This window comes from Panthera onca, chromosome D2 (genome assembly GCF_046562875.1).
Source record: "Panthera onca isolate mPanOnc1 chromosome D2, mPanOnc1 haplotype 2, whole genome shotgun sequence".
In the NCBI taxonomy this organism is placed as follows: Eukaryota; Metazoa; Chordata; class Mammalia; order Carnivora; family Felidae; genus Panthera; species Panthera onca.
The window spans coordinates 73,737,589-73,762,111 of NC_138349.1; the positions used below are offsets into that span (position 1 = coordinate 73,737,589).

Consider the following 24,523-nt stretch of genomic DNA (forward strand, 5'->3'; position numbering starts at 1 on the left):
GCACCCACTGCCGGCTCCGCCTCCCGGGCCAAGTGGGCGCGGCGCACCCAAGCCCCTGAGCGTCAGCGGCGGGGGCGGCCCCGGACCCGGGGTCTGGGCGGGCCGCGAGGGGGCGTGGCGGGCCAGCGCGGTGGGCGGGTCCCGGCGGGGCGGGGCGGGGCGGGACCGGAGGGGCGGGCCCAGGCCGCGGCTAGGCCCAGCCTGCCACAGGCCCGCCGCAGGCCCAGCGCGCCACCATGGTGCGACAGCGCCCGCCACCGCGGGGACCGCTGCAGCAGCACAGGCGACCCAGGCGGGACGGGGACCGACGCCGGGGCCTACGGGTGGTGGGCCCGTGAACCCCCGCGTCCCGACACCCCCTCCTTGCCGGACCATGCGCGCCCCCAGCCGCCCCGGAGGCTGAGCCCGTCGCCCCGCTCCGCCGTCGCCCTGCCGGCCGCCCCCCATGGCCTTGCCGGGCTCCGAGGGCGCGGCTGACAGGCCGGTGTCCCCGGCCCGGGGCGCCCCCGCCGGCTCCGCGTCGTCGTCGTCCGCCTCCTCCGGCGGCTCGGCCTCCGCCCCGGCCGCGGCGGGAGCGGGGCTGTGGGCCGCTCTGTACGACTACGAGGCGCGCGGCGAGGACGAGCTGAGCCTGCGGCGCGGCCAGCTGGTGGAGGTGCTGTCCCAGGACGCCTCCGTGTCGGGCGACGAGGGCTGGTGGGCCGGCCAGGTGCAGCGGCGCCTGGGCATCTTCCCCGCCAACTACGTGGCGCCGTGCCGCCCGGCCGCCAGCCCCGCGCCGCCGCCGCCGCCGCCGCGGCCCGGCTCGCCGGTGCACATCGACTTCGAGCGGCTGGAGCTCAAGGAGCTCATCGGCGCCGGCGGCTTCGGGCAGGTGTACCGCGCCACCTGGCAGGGCCAGGAGGTGGCGGTGAAGGCGGCGCGGCGCGACCCGGAGCAGGACGCGGCGGCGGCGGCCGAGAGCGTGCGGCGGGAGGCGAGGCTCTTCGCCATGCTGCGGCACCCCAACATCATCGAGCTGCGCGGCGTGTGCCTGCAGCAGCCGCACCTCTGCCTGGTGCTCGAGTTCGCCCGCGGCGGAGCGCTCAACCGCGCGCTGGCCGCCGCCAACGCCGCCCCGGACCCGCGCGCGCCCGGTGCGCGCCGCGCGCGCCGCATCCCCCCGCACGTGCTGGTCAACTGGGCTGTGCAGATCGCGCGGGGCATGCTCTACCTGCACGAGGAGGCCGTCGTGTCCATCCTGCACCGGGACCTCAAGTCCAGCAACAGTAAGTGGGCCGGGGAGGTGGTGGGCGGGGAGGGGGGCGGGAGACGCAGCCTGGCTCCGCGGAGCCCACCGCGCGTGCCAGCCCTGGGCGGGCCCCCGGGCGTAGAACCAGGTGGAAGGAGGCTCCAGCAGCACCTCTTGAGCAGGCCTTTCGGGGCCCAGAGATCCCGCTAGACCTTGGTTACTTGCTTTGGGGCAGGTGACGCACTCACCTTGACTTCGTTTTGTTGCTTTTGGATGCCTTTTTTAAAAAGGCAGCTCTGTCTTGCTTGATGACTAAACAGTTGTTAAATAGCTGGATCTCCTGGAAACCCCACGGTGCCGTTTGGCCTTGAGGTACAATAAGTGGCTCATTTTATGGAATTGCAAACCGGGGCCTCATAACCTGGGGAACCCATGGCCCTCCTTGTCGGCTTCATCAAACTCCTCCTTTCCTTCCGCTTTACGAGTGCTGAATTGAAGTCGCTCTTTACTACTTTGAATATGGCTTCGTGTCCTTTGACAATTTCCAAAGAGTTTCATTCAGACGTCTCTGCACCGAAAGTGGGATTTTATCATTGGTTTGGTAGCTTGAGTGTTGATGACAGGTCTCCAGAAAATAAACACCGGTTTGTGCCATCATGCACGTTTAGGCTACCAGCAAGCGCGTTGTCCTTGCACACGTACTTGAAATCTTGAAGACCTGGCCTGTGTCCTTTACTTTGTTTATAAATCAAGATGGATTTTTCTAGCTGTCCATAGAGAACTGACAAATGGGCTAACCCCGAATCCTGTGAAATTTCACCTTATAAAACTGGGAATGGGATCGCTGTTGAAACTTGGTTCTTCAGCATTGAAGATCCCTTCATATTCTTAGGATGGGATGAAATCTTGTGAAAGATTAAAGATGCAGCCAGAACTGGCATTGGCCTACCGCAGCCGCCTGTCTTTCAACCTGGTAAAACCTGCTGGGACAGGCGCTAACCCAAACGGAAACATTGTCCTTCCCCAAGTGTGCAGAAAAAAGAGTGACGGCAAGAAATGATGTATTTGTTTCATGTGTGTGTGGATTCTTTTTCCTATTCAGAATTCTTCCGCACTGAAAGTTATTTGAAAATGACGAATATCCGACTTTCATTATGGGAATCAGACTATTTAAAGTGTTGGTACCTGCAGGCAAGCATTGGATAGTTTGTTTTAGTTTTTTTTTTTTTTTTTTTTTTAGGACTCCTGCCAACCCCCGATACAAATTATAGTCTTATAGTTTGCAACTACTCATGTGTCAGAAGCAAATTCAAACAAGATATGGCATAGAAAAATGGCAGTGGTCTTGTGTTCTGAGTTTGGACAGAGGTCACATGGAGGACCTAGGATTATTTACTTTTGGACTACATGTTACAGTAAAGACAGCACAATTTTCAATGTACTTACTTTTGTAAATGCTTCAAACCTGACAGCGTTCACTACCAGTTGGTGCTTATTTCCTGGAATATGCTTTCCTTGAAGGATAGATAGGTCTAACCTGCTGCCACAGAACAAGGTGTGTGTGCACAGTCTGTGGGTTCCATAAGTTCTCTCCTCGGTGATGTCCTGCAAGTCCTTATCTGCTGGTTATTTTCTGCAAAACCTGGTGTTTTAAGGACAGCAAAAAAGAACATCATTGCTTGCTCTGCCTGGGCATTTGCTGCAGTTCTGTGATACACGTGGAACCTGCCATTCTACAGGCTTACTTACCCTGTTGAAGGGCGTCAGTTACCAACGCAGGCAAACAGTTTGGGTTAGGTTGATCCTTAGATCAAAAAAGTAAAGGGCCAGTAACTATTACTTTGCATTATGCTTAGTTTGTCTTGTCTTGTTGGATGGTGATAATGCTTGAGGTCTTCATGAATCTGTTCATAAAGGTAGAGTACATTTGCTAGTATTTGTCAAAGCATAGATGGGGAGAATAATCCATGTTTTTATATGAATTAAAATCTTTCATAGAGCTAATACTATTCAGTAGTAAAAAGAAATAACATGACCCTGGAATAATAACATGGTTAAGTGGTTTTTAATGACAGCAGGAAACTTGAACAGCGGCACATAGACTCCTGCACAGGAGTGGATGTGTCATTTGGACGTGGTTATATGCTGCAACTTAGTTTTTGAAAGCGTTTTCACTCTCAGAATAAATTGCCAAACTTCCTGGAGCATTTTAATTTCTGTAACTGTCAGGCAAGGCTGTCTTTGCTTTAAATTGTTGTACTTTGAAAAAGATGTGATTGGCTTGGTCGTTAGCCTAGCCAAGTACTTGTTACAGTAGGACCATTGCTATAGTTTTTAAATTACTATAATGTGGATATTTTTAATAGGTCCCAAAATGTGCAAATCACAGTGCCTAGCACATTGCCTTATCCTCACTTTCTGGTCTTATTTATTCAATGAATAAATGCAGATACTTTGGGAATTCTCTTGTGATCTGTGAAGCCATAACTTTTTTTTTTTTTAAGTTTATTTACTTTGAAAGAGAAAGAGAGAGCATGAGCACAAGCAGGGTAGGGGAAGAGAGAGAGAGAAAGAGAGAGAGAGAGAGAGAGAGAGAGAGAATCCCAAGTAGGCTCTGCACTATCAGCATGGAGCCCAGTGTGGGGCTCGAACTCACAAATCACGAGATCATGACTTGAGCCAAAACCAAGAGTTTAACTGACTGAGCCACCCAGGCACCCCTGAAGCCATAACTTCTTGTTCAGACGTTTGAGTGTTCTCAAACGTGAAATTCTATTACAGTGTGTTTTGTTTGAATTTATTGGTTATTTGCTAATGGTGGTAGTGAGTTAATGATAATGTAAACAAGGTTTTAAAAATCAATATTGAATTTTATCTTCATTCTGGAGCCTACAAAGAGCCAGTGTAAAACTACCTGGAACCAAGTTAGTTGAAATTATTGTTTAAAACAAATGTTTAAATTTGTCATAGGAAGATATGGCTTTTGTTTGGTATTTTTTCTTTCCTCTTTTCTCATTGGTCTTTTTAAGTTTTATCATATATTTGAGGTGGGGTTTATGTTGAAATCATAGCTGTGTTGTGTTAGAATCAACTACTTTGTTCCTTTTCTAACAGCCAAAGATTGAAAGTTGAGCCAAATTTAGCACGTTTTAAGCATCATTTATGTTGTTAAAACGTACTAGGCCCTGTCACTCCTGGGGTGCAAAGCGTGTAGAAAATGCCTTGCCAAGTCTGTATGCAACAACTAGAGAACAGTATGAGGCAACATGGGGTTCCTATGAACTTGGCCAGTTTTCCACCCATGCAGAGAAGGGAGAAAAATCATTGAGCATTTATTCAGTAAACCTTGAGCCCTCCCCCTCCCCTTCCCCAGTCACTACTGGGCCCTAGGGACACAGTGGCAAACCCGATGACAATATCCCTGCTGGCACAGGACGCAGCCTAGCGAGAAAGAAAGACGGTAGCCATGCAGTGGCAAATGTGAGTGAGTACGGTCAAGAGGATTAAGCATGGTGATAGCAGGCAGTGATGGGGCGGAGGGGGAGGGTGTCACTCAGACAGGTGGTCCAGGGAAGCCACTCTGAGGAGTGACACAGAGACGTGGGTGAGGAGGAAGCATGAGTCAAGCAAAGATCCAGGCAAAGGGAGATTGAAGCAGCCCTGAGCCTCCCTTCCCAGGGAGAGGGGGGAAGACCAGAAGGCTGAGGCCGAGGGTCGAGCAGGGGTAGGCATGGTGGGGCTTGCGGCCGTGACCCATTGGGGGGGGTCCGCTCTGAGTGCTGATTGTCTGGAGCCTGGAAGCATTCTGTGCAGAGGAGTGGTGGGATCGGATGGTGTGTTTACAGGATGACTCTCGCTGCTGTGGAGAATGGACTTGAAATTGGCCTACGCAGAGGCTGTGGAGGTTGCTCCTGCCAAAGAAGGCATTGGTTTCACCCAATGGAAGTCGTTTTCAGGGAAGTTACCAAGGGGGAGTGGAGACAAACTAGTACAGTACGCGAATTACTGAGGATTGCTTGAATTATTGGGATTGAGTCTGTGTTTTGTTTATTCTGGCGTGATTCAGGATTGAAGACAAGATTATGTGGCATAATTTATGTCTGTCGGTTCGTTTTTTAATACTGCTTACCGAGTTGTGGTGGTGGTGCTCTTAGCAGAAAACAAATATCTCGTGAGAAACTGAGCCACAGATTTTGGTAGCTACTTGCTTTTATACTTTTCATTTCAGTGATTTTTTTTATCCTGATTTTTTTTTTTTTTTTTTTTTTTTTTTTTTTGCCTTCTGGGGAATCATTATTACATATGTTATCTACAGTGGCATTTACAATCAATAAGTGGACATACTTAGATTTATTACCAAGTGCAATTTAGAGCTCTCCCTAAAACAAACTACAAAAGGAATTTTTTTCTTTTCTTTCTTTTTTTTTTAGTTTTTCTTAGTATGGTGTAAATAAAGGAACTATTTGAGAAAATTATAGGAACTGTCATCTCCAGGTAAGGTGCTTAAATAGCTCATCAGAGTGATTTGGAGGAGCTATTAATTACGCTATTATCAGTTAAAAGACACGCATCTTCTTCCTTCTCTCGTCTGTTCTTTTATTCCAGACGTGTAGCTTCATGCCACAGCCTCCTTCTACTCCAAGGGGCGCAGGAAGATGAGTACAGATACCCCAATGGTGGCAAGGGCTAATCTCATTCTGAAACAAACAAAAAAAAACCAGGTAAAGGATATATTTTTAGAAGAATAGCAATGATGAAGGGTCCCCACATCTTCCCCTACCATTTTCACACTTGCATATTAAAAATAACTAGGCCATGGGGCGCCTGGGTGGCTCAGTCGGTTGAGCATCCGACTCCGGCTCACGTCATGATCTCACAATTCGTGAGTTCGAGCCCCATGTCGGGCTCTGTGCTGTCAGCAACGAGCCTGGAGCCTGCTTTTGGATTCTGTGTCTCCCTCTCTCTGCCCCTTCCCCGCTCATGCTGTCTTTCTTTGTCTCTCAAAAATGAATAAACGTTAAAAAAATTTTTTTTTTTAATAAAAAAAATAACTAGGCCAGCACTCATTTTTTTATAGCTGTTAGGGTGGGGGGGGGGGGCTGTCAGGTATTTGGTTCTGGATCATGCAGGCTGACTCCACTCTATGCATCTGATCAGATCATGCTTGTAGTCGTTGTCAAGTGGATCAAAGCCTAGTGAAGGAAAGAAGAGAAGGGAAGACCACTCCATCCATTTCAGAAGGTGTCTGAAAGCCCTGTTTGCACTCAGGGGTTGAACTTCTCCAGGACAGCGGAGCTACTGGCGGGAGCATTGCCTTCCACCTCTGTCAGACCTGGGTTCGATTATCAGTGTTGTCATTTAGGAGCCGTGTGACCTTGGGCAAGTTGTATAACCTCATTGAGCCTGAATTTCTAGATTTCTGATACGGTCTGCTGAATTCCTCTCTTGGATGCAGACAGAGTCCTGGAGAGGAAATCTGTTTGATGTTTCTTTTACTCATCAAAGGCGTTTGTGGAAAAACTGGCATGAAAACAAAGGACATTTTTAGGGAACCAAGGGTAGTCAGGTGCAGCTAGAATGAAGGGCAGTCAAGGAGTTTCGTGGGAAGGAAACAGGCATTCAGCACGTGGCCAGCAGTGAGTGAGGGCCTTGAACGCCATACTAACATGTATAGACTAACAAGAGGCAGCCATTAAAAGTTTTCAGGAAGAACGTGGTCTGGTCGGCTGAAAGGTTAACATTTGTACGGAAAAAAGAAACACGAGCCTGGGATAATTTGCTTTATGACTGTCCTATCCTAGCTTATCAGCAGGGCAGTAAAAATTAAAATACTTAGACACTGGTTTGACGTAAATTGTTTATCATTTATGACTGGAGCCTGGTTTTTATAATCACTGTTTATTTGGTGAGTTAGTTGAGAGCATTTTCTGTCTCTGATTCACTAGAGTTAGGAAATAGTGACCAGATTTACCATGCCAGGCTGATGATTTTCATTCCAAGTGTCAGTGACTGTCCCCAAACCCTCCCCAGCCTTGAGGAGCTCCCAAAAGGTGAAACACCTCAGTAAGGAATGTCAGGGGGCAGAGCAAGGGTTCCTACACAGGCTGGCAGAACTGTGCTGGTTTTATTTGGGAGCCTGAAGCAGATTTTTACAGTTGACCTCCAATCAGTATGAATTTAGTTATTTTTAAAAATTCATCTTGGGGTGCCTGGGTGGCTCAGTCATTTGGGTGTCTGACTTCAGCTCAAGTCATGATCTCGCGGTCAGTGAGACTGTGCTAACAGCTCAGAGCCTGGAACCTGCTTCAGATTCTGCGTCTCCCTCTGTCTCTCTGCTCCTCCCCCACTCGTGCTGTCTCTCTCTGTCTCTCAAAAATGAATAAATGTTAAAAAAAAATTTTTTTTAAATTCATCTCTCTTGGGGCGCCTGGGTGGCTTAGTCAGTTAAGCGTCTGACTTCAGCTCAGGTCATGATCTCCTGATCCGTGGGTTCGAGCCCCACATCAGGCTCTGTGCTGCAGCCTGGAGCCTGCTTCAGATTCTGTGTCTTCCTTCCTCTCTGCCCTTCTCCCACTTATGCTCTGTCTCTCAAAAATGAATAAATGTTAAAAAATTTTTAAATCATCTCTCTCAAATGCTGCTTCATCTCAAGTGCTTTAACTAAGCAATGGCCCTGGGGCATCTCAGTGGCTCAGTTGGTTAGGCGTCTGACTTCAGCTCAAGTCGTGATCTCAGAGTTTGTGAGTTTGAGCCCCACGTCGGGCTCTGTGCTGAAGCTCAGAGCCTAGAGCCTGCTTCAGATTCTGTGTCTCCCTGTCTCTCTGCCCCTCCCCCGCTGATTCTCTCTCTCTCTCTCTCTCTCTCTCTCTCTCTCTCTCTCTCTCTCTGTCAAAAATGAATAAACGTTAAAAAAAACAAAACAAAAAAACCACCTAAGCAATGGCCGTAATAGGAACGATGGCTCACACTTATCTAATGCATCCAAAGTACTGGCACTGCCCAAACCTGATTCTCATTTATGCCTCACAGCAACCTTTTGACTGTCCCCATTTTACAGATGAAGAAACTGAAGCCAGGGTTTACTTGCCTTTGTCAAGGTCCCTTGTTGAATCCAGAGCCTCTGATCCCAGAACTTGAGCATTTATCTTCTCCATCTACTGCCTGGATGAACAGTTCTCAAATGTTTATCATCAGGACCCCAAAGAGCTGTTGTTTACGTGGGTTATAGCTACTGATATTTACCAAGTTAGAAACCTGAAATGATAAACTTAAATAATAATAGGGGCGCTTGGGTGGCTCAGTCGGTTAGGTGTCCAACTCCGGCTCAGGTCATGATCTCATGGCTCGCGAGTTGGGGTCCCGTGTTGGGCTCTGTGCTGACAGCTCGGAGCCTGCAGCCTGCTTTGGATTCTGTGTCTCCCTCTGCCTCTGCCTCTCCCTCTCCCCTGCTTGTGTTCTGTCTCTCTGTCTCTCAAAAATAAACATTAAATTTAAAAAAAATATTTAATAATAGAAGAATAGCAGACCCATTACATTTTAATAAAGCATTTTTAATGCGGGGGAGGGACCTCTTATTTTCCAAGACAAACTGAGAAAGGAGAGAGCAGCATTGTTTTACGCTTTGGAAGCCACTTTGTGGCTTCTGCAATCTCTTGCCACCGTGAGGATGCCCAGGGACCCCTGGGCCATACTTTGAGACCCTCTAGGCCAGACGATCGGTTCTGTTGGTAACGAATGGCACTCTGGAGCAGCTGTTCGTACACCAAATGTGGTATCGGAAGCTCCTTGTGAGCTTTTAAAAAGTAAAATCCCTGGTCTCGTTTTTGGATATTCTGATTTAGTTGACCGTAGTCGGGAACAAGCAATGAATTTTCTTCTACCATTTTATTTCAAACATCTTGAAATACGCAATTGAAGGAACTTTAAGCGAGCATTTATACACTCTCCTGCCATTAATGTTTTACTAACTTGCTTTAACACAAATTTAACTCTGTCCATTCATTAATCAATCTGGGCTTTCGATGCAGCAATATGTTTTTTAAAAGGCTTCTGGATGATTTCAATGCGGCACCAAGTTCGGAAATTGTTCTCCGGGCCAGATTTGTGGGTTCCTTCTTGGTGGTTTTCTGGGTTGATCTATAAATTCTTCCATGAATACACACTACATCTCAAATCCAGTTCACTGTCTGATGAAATTGGATGGTTGGTCATAGAGGACACCGGGTGAGAGTCTGGGTGGCTTCTTCTGGGCTTGTGTCTCTGGGGAAAGGAATATCTTTAAGCATTTGGCCTTTGACGTTGGGTGACAAATAGTGTCCCTGTGGTGTCGGAGGTCTGCACCCTGACTCCACAGCTCACCAACTGTGGGCTCACGGGCACTGACTTCCTGAATAGGGTGATGTGAGGATAAAGCGAGATAGTGTACTCCTGGGGTCGGCGCCCTTTTCCTGTGAAGCCCCAGACAGTAAATATTTAAGGTCTCTGTTGCAGTTGGTCAGCTCTGCTGTTGTAGCTGAAAGCATCCACAGACAGTATGTAAACAAATGAGTGTGGCTGTGTTCCAATAAAACTTTATTTACAAAGTAGACATTGGGCTGTCTACATGGGCTGGACTTGGCCCGTGGGGTGTAGTTTGCTGACTCCTGGCATATGTCAAAGCGTTGAGGAAGTAAGCTGTAAGACACAGTCTAAGTGTAAGCTGGCGAGGAGACTCGTTTTTGTATGTTACTTAGAAATACTTTGAGTGCTTTAAATACTTCCCAAAGTTGTTGTGCGTGAACTCCTTGATGCCTAAAAGTTTTCTACAACCTTAACATCATTATTAGTCATTCTGCGGTGTAGAGTATCGTGTAGTCATGTATTTATTCATCTTGGTTGGGGGGAGGGTCTTTTTGATTTGGCTAATTTGCTTGATTGGGACGAGCCAGCAGCAGGAGGACACAGTCTGGAGCTTTGTTCTCTGTACAGGTGCTGCCATCTGCCTGCTGTGGCAGCTCTGCTTGCAACTTGGGTTGATAAGTTGAGGGTCAAGGAGGAGGCACGAAGAACTGTGTTGCTATTGTAACCGTTTCACCACCGGGTTTCATTCCTAGTCCAGTTCTCTAAGCTATTGGCCAAAGACGAAATCACGTGCCATCTGGGGGAGAGTCTTGACCGCACGTAGGAATGTTTGAGTTCTTCCTGGCATAAGATGATTTGAAGGAGCGCATTGGGTTTCTGCTTTTCTGCAAACGTTGAATCCAATAGTAAGATATGTGACTTTCTGTTCACTAATATGTCAGTGTAGCATATGGTGGAAGAATTCCTCCCTCCGTTTGCTTTGTCACCTACTTTGTGAAAAGACCAAGGTGACACAAATACTGAGCTCGATTTTCACACGATGAAATGTAGGAAGTTTTCTCATTCAAACTGAGTATCGTATGTGTCCAGGAAAGGGGCTGTACGGTGGCTTTTGGATTGGGCGCCAGAGCAATGAGAAACTCTATTTTCGCTGACCACATCTGCATCTTCTTTATAGAAGTCCATCTTGTATTCAGTAAGCTAATGCACTCTTTTATGCAGCAGTTATTTATTGGTTGTGGACTCTATGCCAGGAACTTTCCGAGAGGCTCTTGGTGTTCAATAGTGAGCAAAGCAGGAACGCATTCCTCCACTCCTGGAACTTCCATTCCAGTAAAACAACGCAGATGTTAAATAATAAATCATAAAGGATGTAGCATGCTGGAGAGTTGATAAACCTCAGTTTGAAGAGGGTGAATCTGTTGAGGTGAGAGGTTGAAGTTTTAGGTTGGATGGGTAAGGAAGGCCTTCCAGAAAAGGTGGGTTATCGGGAAAACCTGAAAAAGTGAGGAAACGGGCCATCTGGAAAAGAATACTCTCACAGAGGGAACAGAGCCTGCAAAATCCCTAAAGCAGGAGGCCAGTGTGGCAGGAGAGGACTGGAGCAGAACAGTAGGTCGTGAGGGGGTGGAGACAGGGTCGTGTAGGTCTCCCAAGACCTTCGACTTTACTATGACCCTGGAGGGTTTCTAACTGAGAACTGGGATCTGACTCACCTTGTAACAGGACCTCACTGGCTGCAGCTTTGAGAACAGATCGAAGGGAAACCAGGGCAGAGGTAAATACTTGGGAGTCACCCGCATGGAAATGGTATTTAAAGCCCTGAGGTGGGCTGAAATTATCTGGGGAGTGAGTAGATAGAAGGACCACAGATCCAAGACCCTAGTCCTGGAGGTCTGCAGTAATTAGAGATCGGGGAGATGAGCAGGAACCAGAAAAAGGAGCGGCTGGCAAAGAAAGGGAGCCCCAGGGAGCGGAGGATGCGCCGGAGGTCAGCGAAGAACACGTTTCAGAGGAGGACGATCAACCGTGTCAAATGCTGCAGACGGATAGGAATTCAAATAACCGTCCTGTTGTAATTCTCTGTAGAACAGTCTTCCTTTCCTAATACTGTTCCAGGAGTGTGGAGGTTGACTTGGTTTTCTGCGGTAGCAGCTGACCTCACGTGAGAAAGCTTGTAACAGTTCATCTCCCTCACATTCATTTTCCCCCCTTACCCTAGGTAGCCGTTCATTTAACAAATACCTACCGAGCATATAAAAATGCCAGTTGCTGTGTGTGCAGCATAAGTAAGTAAGTAAGTAAATAAATAAATAAATAAATAAGGTGAACCAGGTGTAAATTCTACCCTCCAGTCACTTATAATATCATCAGAGAGAGGAGAGGGACAAGTACGAGAAGACCTTAAGTGTAACGAGAGCGGCACTAGAAAGTAGAAACTTCTAGCTGAGGTCTTGCAGGAAGAACCCAAAGGCCGTTATTTACTGACTCCTGTGCGATCTGAGCAGGAGAGTGAGGGAGTTGTGCTTTTTTTTTTTTTTCTTGCTTTTTTTTTAGAGAAGGGAATTGGAGATTCCAAAAGGGTTATAGACTTGGAAGTGGTCTCCCAGTGGAAGGCAGTGCTGGTGCCCTGATGCTTATGCAAAAAGTGGGGTGCCTGCCCCGTGTGGTTTTTATGGAGGGGAGGAGGGGAGGGCATTCCGTACAGCAGGTGCTAGGGTGCTGTGCTGTGTTTTCCAGAGGTGGGCACCAGTGCCCAGAATTGTTAGGATGCGGGGTTCATTTTAGAGGGCACCAGAAGAACTGGAAAGGTCAGATGAGGTCCAGAGGGGGCTTGAAGGCCAGGGGGAAATTTTAGATTTGCCTCTGCAGATCTAGGAGTGGCGGAGTGGTGTGTGTGTTGGGGGAGGCGACAAGGTGCCAGTGGGGGAATAGATGGAAAGAAATGTGTGCAGATGTGGTCCTACTTGGTAAGCTTAGAAAGTCATCACTTAATCCCTCATAGACGGTTGGTTTCGGACTTGAAATTCTCAGTCACCTTCCCTAGGCTGACAGAAGCAATGTGTATTAATGCTATATTCTTTCACGCTTTGCTTTTGTCAACCTGTTCTCTTTCTTAGGACTTTTGTTTTGATTCTACATTTCTAGTTAAAGATTAATTGAGACTACCCCATTTGGCTCAAATGGAATTTGGACACAGCAATCCCATAAGTGGTGAGAGAACAGAATGGATACAGTGTAATTGCTTTTAAAAAAATATACATTATATGCGATAATTCCGAAAATAGCAATGTGAAACTTCAAAGGAGCCGGAAAAAATCAAGTGCCTCATGGTCGAATAAGTAGAGTAAGTACAAGGTTGTAAAGGCTGATTGTTCACGAACAGGGCTAACAAGGGTCAAAAATCTTCACTCAAGTCTCACAAAGGGGGCTCAAACGCTCGTCGCTAGGTTACTAACAAGAATTTGCCATTTCTGGGGCCAAAATGCATTCGCCTGGTCCGTACATTCTTCTGGTGGCTGGCTGGTGTGCTCCAGACCCTTCCCGGGGCATGGCAGGAAGCGGAAGCTGGCCGCCGACCTTGAGGCCTTAGGCTGAAACCTGGCCAGGTGCCTGAGACCACCTGTCGGGACACTGGCTATTTTTGGTTTCGGTCACTTTGCCCAAAAGATAAGGAATTTCAGGAATTCTGCTGCACACCTCTGAAACAGAATCCAGAACAATGGGCCTTTCATGGAAGTCTAAACGTTTGACATTCAGAATGTTATTTTAACTTGTTTTCTGTTCAGAGTGTGGAGGCACTTAGCTCCCGTGGAGACTTTGGACTGGAGGGCGGGTGGGGGGAGGTGCCCTCAAACCTTCACTACAGAGGCTGCTCAGGGCACATTCAGCCCTGACATTTACTTAGAACGCAATCAGTTTTAAATTCTTAATTTTTTTGACATTTTATTTAATTTTGAGAGAGAGAGACAGACAGAGCACAACTCGGGGAGGGGCAGAGAGAGAGGGAGACAGAGACTCCGAAGCAGGCTCCAGGCTCCGAGCTGTCAGCACAGAGCCCGACAAGGGGCTCGAACCCACGAACCACGAGATCATGACCTGAGTGGAAGTTGGAAGCTTAACTGACTGAGCCACCCAGTGGCCCCTAAATATTTTGTTTTTGGTTCTCACTGTTCTGTTTTCAGTTATTCTCAAGGGTTGCCAAGCCTTCCCTGGGGTCTGGGAAGGTACAATCATCTTTATGCCCATTTTCATCAGTGCTCCCTTGTGCCTTCCAATGTGGATGTTTGTAAAAGTGAAGACGTGTGTGAAAATGTCTTAGAAGCCAATGTTTTATAGAACTGCAAGCCATTTTGATTATTAATTTGGGGTCTTTTTGGTGCTAAGAATAACCATTGTTTAAAAGTGAAATTAGTGGTATTAGAAGCAGAAAAATGAAATACTGCTGATAAAGTAACTGACTAACTTGGTTTTTGGTTTGTTTCTGTGGTTGAAGTATTTAGGGTTTTAAGGGATCCGATATTTATTTTTCTTGATATTCGTGGGGAATAAGGACTGAGAAGGAAATATACCCTAAGCTGATGTGGGAGGAAGGAAAATTAAAAAACCCATCTCTAAAGCAGTCTACAAAATGAAATTTCTGGTTGTTTTGCCCCCTTCTTACAACCGGTAGCTTTCTCAGTAGAAGCTTTTGCAGAAGACTGGGGAAGTAGCCCACAGACAGAACCTGAGATCTGGCCCTGTGTTGTAGGCGCGTGCTCTTGGATAACATTTCTAGACTGTACACTCGGGATAATGATTCCCACTCCCTAGAATAGTGTAGAGATGAACTGACTCTACATAGGAGAGGCTCTGTAAATGGTAGGCAATTGTCTTCGTATTAGCACTGGTGATAATTATCATTAATATCAGCTAGTCCATTGAGCATTCAATGTAGAGGGTACTTTGTTAGGTGACATTGGGGGATACAAGGGAAATCTATAAAATTCATTTCCTAGGATTAAGTAGCTTTGCACGTAAGTTAGGGCCATAAGTCTCAGGTGAAAAGATAATGGACAGAAGAACATGATATGTGGATAATGGATGATTGGAAAGATGAAATAGTCATTATCTTGTAGGATGCTCTAGAAGGTTTTCCTCCGGAAGCTGGACCTTGAGAATAGGTACAGTCTAGATGGACAGAAGGAATAAGAGGCTATTCCAAACAGAAGGGAGTCTCTCCCCCACCCTTCCATCCTTCACTATATAGTACAACATCGAATTTAAAAGTAGGGAAAATGGTAGAATTTTGGTCTTGCTGCTCACTGTCAGGTCATGATCTCATGATTCATGAGTTAGAGCCCCGCACCGGGCTCTCTGCTGTCAGCGCGGAGCCCACTTGGGATCCTCTGTCCCCCCCCCCCCCCCCCCCCGCCCCCAGCCTCGCCCCGCCCCGCCCCTCCCCCCTCACACCTGCGCGTGCGCGCGCTCTCTCTCTCTCTCTCTCTCTCTCCCCCCTCCTCTCTCTCAAAAATAAAAGCCCTTAAAAAAAAATAAATCTAGTGTTGGCTCTCTCCATTTGCATGAACTCTTTGACTTTTAGGACTGTTTAATTTTGTAAACATTTGATGATATGCAGATAAAATGTAAATCCACTGCAAAGTGAAATTTCAAGTCTTGAAAAAGAGTCGAGGTTCCCTGAAGTCCATGAAGGTGATTTTACTAAAAACATTTTCAAACCCATTGATAAAGGCTGTGTGTGTGTGTGTGTGTGTGTGTGTGTGTGTGTGTGTGATCTTTACAATATGTTCCAGTGGTCTTAGCATCTGACGTTCTCATCTCTTGCTTATTGCGACCTTATGGTGTACCTACTGCCCCCATTCCCATGACAGGCAAAGAAACAAAAGTGCAGAATCCAAAGCAAGCAGTCTGGTCCTAGAGTGTGCACGTTCTTCCTCGCTGCGCCAGACCGCCTCCACCGAGATCAGTTGATAATTAGCCACTGATAGGAAATCAGAAAGAAAAGAATGGTCACCTGAATGGAGAGAGATTTCTAAAGGATAAAGGAAGCTCTTGTGAAAAATTGATAAAAGCTGTCATCTGAGCTATGTGGTTAGTAGTCAGGAGTGTGTTTCTCTGGGTCAGACTGCTGGAGCTTTGCTGCTCCTTTAGCCACCTGACAGATTACCCAACACCTGTGTCTCAGCCTCCTTATCTATAAAGTACGGATAATAAATAGATTCTACCCATTGCACTGCGGGTGTGGATTTTATGATTAAAATACCCGTAAATGAATCTGATGAATAGAAGGTACTTGGTAGACGTTCGTTGTTCTTGTAACTGTTTGGGAAAATGGTCCTCTTTATGATCATGTTCTACAAATCAAAAAAGAAGAATGTCTTATGCTGGTCTCCGGTGTTGTTTGGATAGTTGATTCTAAAAGACCTCCATACATACTTGTTTTACGTTTATCCCTTTAAGAGTTAGCACATGGTTGCAACAATGTTACACAAATGTCCTTTTTAAAAAAAAAAAAAAAGATGAAATGGAATTATTTTCATTTTGGTTTTCAAGGTAAAACCTGAGTAACAATTCCCCCCCCCCCCACCATGCCCTGTTTACTCTGAAATTTGATTACTGTTTAAATGGATTCGTTCTGTTGCTTTGTTGTTTTTTTTTTTTTTTTAACACTAATTATCCTCTGATAAGGCCCATCTCTTGGGATTTTTGTGAGGCTTGAATGAAGTAATGGATGTGTGCAAGCTGTATGGGAAAACTCAGCACTTGTTAGGGACTCTTATTTGTTGTTACTTCTGTTAGGCGGGAAGGGCACCTGCAAAGGGCAACTATAACAATGTGCGTGTTTTGTTCATCTGTAAATGTGAAGCACCTGCCTTGAAGAAGACCAGACGCGGTGTAGATAACATGAGTATGAATGTGAATTGAGCGTGTCTGTCCCCCTCTTCCTCTTCTCCCTCCCAACTTTCTCTCTGTCTCTCACTCCCTCTCTTTTCTTTCACTCCCTAACTCACACACTCGCTCTCTCAGAGCTAGTAGTCTAAGTGGAGAAGTCAGAGGTGGAAACAAATATTTCTAGTACCCTATGTTTTATAAGGGCCGTAATAGAAACACAAGGTTCCTGTGAGTAAGGGTGGGGGAGTAATTTTCTTTTGCTTGGAGGTATTTGGAAGGTTCCACCAAGAGGACACTGTGGGGGCTGGATGAGGAGTGTAAGTGGAGGAAACACATACAGAGGAAGATGATGTCGTCTGAAAGGTAGGTTGCTGTGCAGAGGTAGAGCTCTGGTGGCCCACATGTTGGAGTGTAGACATTATCTCTGAGGCATCGGGAATCACGGGAGTTGGTTTTTGCTTTTTGCTTTTTGTGTAATGCAGGTTTACCACCCTGTAACTTACATACAGTAAAACTCACCCTCTGAAGGAGTTCAGTTTGCTGAGTTTTGACAAATGTGTGTAATCCTGTAACAACGACCACCCCCACCACCAAGATACAGAATTGGCATGACCCCAAAAAGTTCTCTTGTGGAGCTTAGCAGTGAAGCCTATGCCATCAGCCTCCGCAGGCACGGATCTGATTTTTGTCCCTTTTCCAGAATACGAATGGAATCATAGTATGTCACCTTTCATGTCCAACTGCTTTCACTTGGCATGACGGTTTTGAGATTCATCCACGTTGTTGCCTATATTGGGAGTTTGTGTGCGGAAGGTTTAAAAATAAAGGAATGCTATATATAACACTTTAGGAAGGTGAATCTGCTGGTAGATGCGTTATCCTGGCCGGTTAGGACGATTGTAATTCTGTGGCAGGGGAATTGGAGAAGGTGGGGGGTGGAGGGGGTGCTTTGGAAAAAGACCAGTGGAGCTACAAGGCAGATTGCAGGTTTTTAAGGAATGAGATAAGTTAGCAAAAACAGTAGGTTTAAACTCTTCCCCTTGTAGCAGATGGGAAGGAGGAACCGGGTAAGCAGCTACATTAGTGTCACGTGGAAAACGTCAGGAACGTTTCTGCATGGGTATAGGCAGAGGGAAGTCAAGCAGGGGGAGAGAAGAACCCCAGGTTCTTCAAAGGGCGGGGTGTGCGGGGTGCAGGTGGGGAGAGACTGAGCAGCATGTTTGTTTCAGCTACTGTTACACGAGAGCTCAGGGGCCGACTCTGGCAGTGACCTCAGCTCCTGGAAGTTGCTCTGTACATTCTGTATGTTGACAGGAGGCTGAGGGCTAGGGAAAGCAGCATCTGCATAATATTCATCTCAAGCTTTTACTTTTTGTTCTATTTTGAGCTTCAGTAAAGCAACACAGTTCATCAAGTATCTTTAGGAGTTAAAAACCTGTAAGCATTTTGCAAATTTACTATAAGATAGTGTTTGCTAGTAACGATTTAGGGTGACAGTCCATCTGTTTGCTGTGTTTTTTAATACATTCAGTAGATGGGGCACCTGGGTGGCTCAGTCGGTTGAGCGTCCGACTTCTGCTCAGGTCATGGTCTCGCAGTCCATGAGTTTGAGACCCGGCTCAGGCTCTGTGCTGACAGCTCGGAGCCTGGAGCCTGCTTCAAATTCTGTGTCTCCCTCTCTCTCTGCCATTCCCCCCCCCCCCCCCCCCGACTCATGCTGTGTGTCAAAAATAAATAAAAACATTAAAAAAATTTTTAAAACATTCAGTAGAGGCTCTGCCTTTAGATCAGGACCTACCTTCTAGGAAGAAAACAGTGTATTCTTTTCTTAAGGGGGGTGGTTGGGGGGGGGGGGCGGAACTCTCACAGACTTCTGATCCTGTGATACCTCAGTAAATGTTTCTTGCCCCTAGAAATCATTTACTTTCTCATAAAAGGAAACATTCATAAAGAGTGCTAAGCTGTGTTGTGCCTGTGGATTAAAAAAAATAAACAACTTGTCACTGCAGGCACTAATGAGCCAGTAAAGGTTATGACATAGGTGATGGAAGTAAGGCAAGGTGGTAAAATACAAGCCCATTTCTCACTTATCTTCTGACTGCGGTGAAGGTTGTATCTTCAATACCAAAGAAACATTGGGATCAGAAAATTAGAAGAATGTGAAAATACTCCACCTTTGATTCTTTTGATTCTTTTTTTTTTCTTTTTTTTTAAGTTTTGCTGCTCGAGAAGATAGAGCATGACAACATCTGCAATAAAACGTTGAAGATCACAGACTTCGGGTTAGCGAGAGAATGGCACAGGACTACCAAAATGAGCGCCGCGGGCACTTACGCTTGGATGGCCCCGGAAGTCATCAAGTCCTCCTTGTTTTCTAAGGGAAGTGACATCTGGAGGTGAGCACCAGGTCTTGCGCGATCGCAGACGTCTGCAGAAACTGGTTGGTATGCTTCCTTTAAATGAGTCCCAAAGTATTCAGCACCTGAGCATAACAGAGAACACAGGCCTTTTTTGAAGATTTCATGGTTTGGGTCAAGATGTAATCACAACAGAACAGGTAACTTGAGGTTTTTTATCATCATGACTTCATAACTTGGTAGGAGAACCTTCTTGTTAAATCCGAGGTTTGATTAAAACTGATTATAACTTGAACTAATAGTAATGCCTAGATTTTGTAAGGCTCGTCAGTAAAGAATAGTATATTGTTACTTTTTTTTTAAGTAAAATTTTGATTTCTCATGATTTACAGACAAGAGTAGCATGGAAGGAGTTTGAGAAAATAATCGAGATCTGCTCCTTCATTTTATAGATTGCATCATCTAAAGATTAAAGCTTCCAGTTTGAGGATGGAGGGCTGGACCAGATAGGATCCCAGGTTAGTTAGATTCTCCATTCAGCTATGTCTGATTGGGGCATGAAGACATTATCAGTAATAGAACAACAAAGAAAAATCAGTATGTTTAATAGCTACGATGCCCAAGAGCTAACTTGCCTTTATTTAAAGGGCATCTTCTGTAGCTAGCATTAAAATTCTAGATTTTTTACTGTTTTGTAGCAGTTGTTTTAGATATAATTTGCATGTCACACAGTCTGCCCATTTAAACTGTACAGTTCAGTGGCTTTTAGTATATTAATAGAATTGTATATCCATCACCACAGTCAATTTTGAGAACATTTTCATAATCCGAAAAAGAAATCCTACGCAGCGCAACCATCACTCCCCACACCCATCCCTCCCAGCCCCAGGCAACTGCTATTCTACATTTTGTAGCTTCAGATTTGCATACTCTGGGTATTTCCTATAGGTGCAGTCATACGACCCGTGGTCCTTTGTGACTGGCTTTTTTGGTTAGCCTCATGTTTTCAAGGTTCAAGTTGGAGAATGAGTCAGGATATCCTTCTTTATTGCCAAGTAATATTCCATTGGGCGGATTGCCACATTTCATTTGTCCGTTAATCAGTTGATGGGCTTGAGTTGTTTCCGCTCTTTGGCGATTCCAAATAAGGCTGCTATAAACATTTGAGTTGTTTCCGCTCTTTGGCGATTCTGAATAAGGCTGCTATGAACATTCATGGACAAGTTGTTGTGAGGACATAGGTTTTCAATTCTCTTGGGTCTGTACCTAGGCAGGAAGCCGCTGCACCATGTGGTAATTCCGTGTGTGGTCATCGTTCGAGGAGCTCCCAGACCACTTCCCAAACCACCTATTTGCACCCACGATCAGTGTATCCGGCTCTCGCAGCCCCACATCCTCACCAACACTTGTTGTTCTCGGACTTTTTGACTCCAGCCATCCTTGTAGTTTGCAAAGTGACTAAAACTCCAGTTTTTTTACACAAGAAAAAACTCAGGCCGAGAGAAGGGTCACTTGCTAAGAGTTTGTATCTGTTTGGTAGCAAGACCGCGAGTAGAACTCAGATCCGACTTCCAAATTGGGGATCAACAAAAGTTGTTTTCCCCCTGTCATCACTCGATGCTGCAGAAATTCCTCTCTCCGATTCACACATCCCGTTAGTGGCAGAGCGTCTGTTGGTAGAAGTTCCAAGAAAATTTCTTTAAAGCTTATCCTCTGCATTTTCAGTATGACCTAACTGTTCTACTTATGGCCTTTCAGAAATTTATCAACTGCATTGGGGTTCCAGAGTGTCTTAGGACCGTTTTTGGAAAACACAAGTGTTTGAGTCTCATCCCTTACTTAAGAAATTAGACTCTCTGCTGGTGGAGTCTGAGCAGACGTTTCCCTACAAAACATTAAATGTGCTTTTCTTGATTGACCCACGGTAGTTTTTTGGCCATACGATAATACCAAAATACTTCAGGGAAACAGGTGATTCTTGTGGGAGATTGTACTTCAAGACTCTAGAAACTGATACATACACCAAGGACCAATTTTATATTCAAAGTAACATTACTTAAGACTATAACCCTTCCATTTTGTGTGCTTCTTTTACAAACTGTGTGATTACAAGCTGTATAAATGCTGGACTATCTGTATAAATGCTTTATAGCAACTTTTCACCTATTGTAAACAGAGAAGAATCAAGAGATAAGCAAAAAGAAAAGGAAAAAAATCTAAAGCTAGCCAAAATAGGGCTCCTTGAGTCCATATACTTCTTGGACACATCTTCTCTCAAAATCTGCTTATATCTAACTCTGTTTTACATGTTCGATGATCTGATTTTCAATAAAAGCAGCTAGCTAGAAGGGGGAGAGGGATGCTAAGCTGGTAAAAGTTGGCAGCTGAAAACAAAGTAGGTGATAGGAAGAAAAACATGAAGTGCTACGGAAAGGACTAGAAACTGCTGACCTCTAGAGCCACCTAGTTGTGGAACCAAACATCCCCACACACCTGCAGAACGCATTAATACATCAAGCATACTCTGAGTCCTTGGATGTCAGGATGCGGAGGGGTGGGAAGGCCCCCTCTCTGAATTTCGCATTCCTTTGCCTTAGAATCTCCTTTTATAATATTCCCGTAAAAATAATTTCATTCAGGGGTGCCTGGGTGGCTCTGTCGGTTAGGCGTCCGACTTTGGCTCAGGTCATGATCTCATGGTCCAGTCCATGAGTTTGAGCCCCACGTCCGGCTCTGTGCTGACGGCCCGGAGCCTGGAGCCTGCTTCAGACTCTGTGTCTCCCTCTCTCTCTGCACCTCCCCCACTCGTACTTTGTCTCTCTCTCTCTCTCTCTCTGTCTCTCAAAAATAAATACTAAAAAAAATTTTAAAAATGATTTCATTCAAGAGACATGACTTAACTCTGTGCAGTAGACTATCATTCTAGCATATTGATGAGTACGTTAACTAGTGAGTGGATTGATCATCTCTCGCAGTCCTTCCCCCTTACTGGCTATTACACCGGAAAGTAACTTAGACAGACGTTGTCATTGAATTTTCACAATATCTTCTGCGATCACTGCACTTCCACAGAATAGGTAACCAAGACACTGAGATGTTAAGAAATCTCCTCAAGGTTGTAAAGCTGGTAAGTAGTAGTATACTCACATCCCAGGCCTGGGAGCCAGACTCCTGCTACCATCACTCTGGCTCATCAAGCCATTGAACTCTCAGGAGACAGCCTTATTTATACTGTATCCTACCCATTTGCAGCAGACAGAAGCATATGCATTACATTCTAAAGATAGTCCCATTGAAATAGTTCCATTTCTTGACATCAATTCTTAACATAAGCCCTCTGCTCTCCAGAAAAAGGACCTGTCTTGAATTACTCCTTTGCGGAAACTCCCAAGAAGCAAAGTTATATTGTTGTTCTTGTTTGTTTTAGTTTTCTTATGTGCTAATGAGAATAGCAAGACGTGGCTTTGAATTTAGACAGTTTCCAATTATTTTAAGGTTTTTGTTTTTGTCTCCTGCTCTGACTTGATTTTTGTTGATTGGTCTATAAATTAAACTTACTTCTTGGAATTAAAGTATCTCTGCTAATACACCATAATGTAGATAATTTTTAAGGCACCAAACAGGTCATTACCTTTGGAAAATACTGGTTTCCACTTAATTGCTAATAGTTATGGCATTATATAATTTACAAGTACTGCATTATATATTCCCCTTTTTTCAATATAAAACAGTATATATATACAGTATGTATATGTAAAACAGTATATATATATATATATATATATATATATATATATATATATACAATATATATAAAACAGCTTTGGGATGGCAGAACAGATATCGCTATTATTTTATAGATCAGCTAATTCACAATCAGCTGTTAAGGGCTTTGTGAGTGGAGACACAGCTAGTAAGCAGTGATACTCCCGAAACTCAGACTCCAGTCTGCTGAGTCAGGATCCAATTGTCTTTCACTGGTGCCCTGTTCCTCGGCCTCAGGGAGCCCTGTACTCAGGGGCCTCGGGACTCAAACATCTTTACTTAGAGCTGGTAGAACGTCAGCTGGAGGATGCCCAAGGCCCCATTGATTGGGCACATTCCGCCATGGCTACGTTCTTATTCTGAACGTTTTCGGTATAGTGTCTAGAGTCCAATAGACACTAACAGAGAAGTGTGTAAATGAGAGGTTATTGTATCCGGGATGATCTGAGCCTGGAGTCCAGAGAGTTTCCAGCTTTTTGCAGACCACGCCTTCATGAAGGGCTTGTTCTATTATATTTGTGATGCTCTGAGTCCCCCGCATCTCTTTAGATCAGAAAATAATCTAATGATACTCAGAAAGCAAGTCCAAAGCCAAAGTTAAATGCTTTTTTGGTGCTGTTCTGAGCTGTGTGGTCTTTTCTTTAGGCATATTTTTCTACCTTCTGTCTGCTGTCTTTAAAACTATGTCTACACATTATATATAAGCAACAAACATAAGAAATGAGAATCAAGTTACCACTCTAAATTTCAAATGGTTTTTTTAAAATGTAAAGGTAATGATTTTTTCAAAGATTAGAAAAGTAAATAGGACCGTACTTGTTGTTAGTAGAATTAAAAAGAAACAAAAAAACAAAAAAAAACATGACCATCCCTTACCTGCCTGTGTGTTTCGATTTAAAATCAAATGGGATGTCTGGAGTGGCTGATATTTCATGTATTAACAAAAGCTAATTTGTACTTCATGTTTTGCAGACTATAAAGGGAAACTAAGGTACTAATGTATACAGAGTTACAAAAAAGAGATGTTTTGTCCCACTAGTGGGCACAGGGAGGCCCATGCTGATTTTTTTTTGTTTTTTTTTGTCCATTACTTTTAAGCAATATGGTAGAAATATTAGGAACACAACTCTTAAGATATAAAGGGAGAGGCAGAAAGATGAACAATTTCAAAACAACCATTTAAAAATAGTCAACATGGTTCTATCTAAGTCCTATGGTGCATAACATGAGATTTCTGTGGGGCTAATGTCTTTAGCCCCTGACCATCCTCAAGAGGTTTAATCCCAGTGTGGAAAAATGAGATAGAAGGAGAAACGTCAAAACACCACATCAAAGTGTGGACTGGTTCTGGATCCGTTTAGTTCAGTTATGTACTGCTTCTATGCTTCCTATTCATTATATAGTTTTAATTCCTGTAATTAATGCATAACTGATTTCTGGGAAGGTGTGTACTTGTGTGTGTTTAAACAGGTGGTTCAGTGGAAGACCCCACCTCGCACCTTGGAATACGTGCCACTAAAGGGTTTGTTGGAAGAGAAGGGTCTTTTTTTTTTTTAGAGAGAGAGAGTGCATGAGGGAGGGTGGGGGCAGAGAGAGAGGGAGAGAGAGAATCTCAAGCAGGATCCATAGCCAGCGTGGAACTCCACATGGGGCTCGAACCCACAAACCATGAGATCATGACCTGAACCAAAATCAAGAGTCTGACGCTAGGGGTACCTGGGTGGCTCAGTCCGTTAAGCGTCCAAGTCTTGATTTTCACTCAGGTCATAAACTCACAGTTCGTGGGTTTGAGCCCCACATTGAGCTGTGTGCTGACGGTCAGAGCCTGCTTGGGATTCTCCCTCTCTCTCTCTCTCTCTCTCTCTCTCTCTCTGTCTCTCTCTCTCAAAATAAATAACAACTTAAATAAAATGGGAGATCAGTTTTTAATAAATAAATA

At 45.1% G+C, this 24,523-nt stretch overlaps 1 protein-coding gene across 2 annotated transcripts in view; it reads left to right on the forward strand.

The window, feature by feature from the left end:
- Positions 1–217: 217 nt before the first annotated feature.
- MAP3K21 (mitogen-activated protein kinase kinase kinase 21) overlaps positions 218–24,523 on the forward strand; it is a 58,871-nt gene continuing 34,565 nt past the window's right edge. For both annotated transcript variants that reach the window (XM_060642833.3, XM_060642834.3), the window contains exons 1-2: positions 218–1,268; positions 18,678–18,858. In XM_060642833.3, coding sequence (XP_060498816.2) covers positions 446–1,268; positions 18,678–18,858 — 1,004 coding nt within the window. In that variant the 5' untranslated portion in view covers positions 218–445. The remainder of the gene's footprint in view (positions 1,269–18,677; positions 18,859–24,523) is intronic.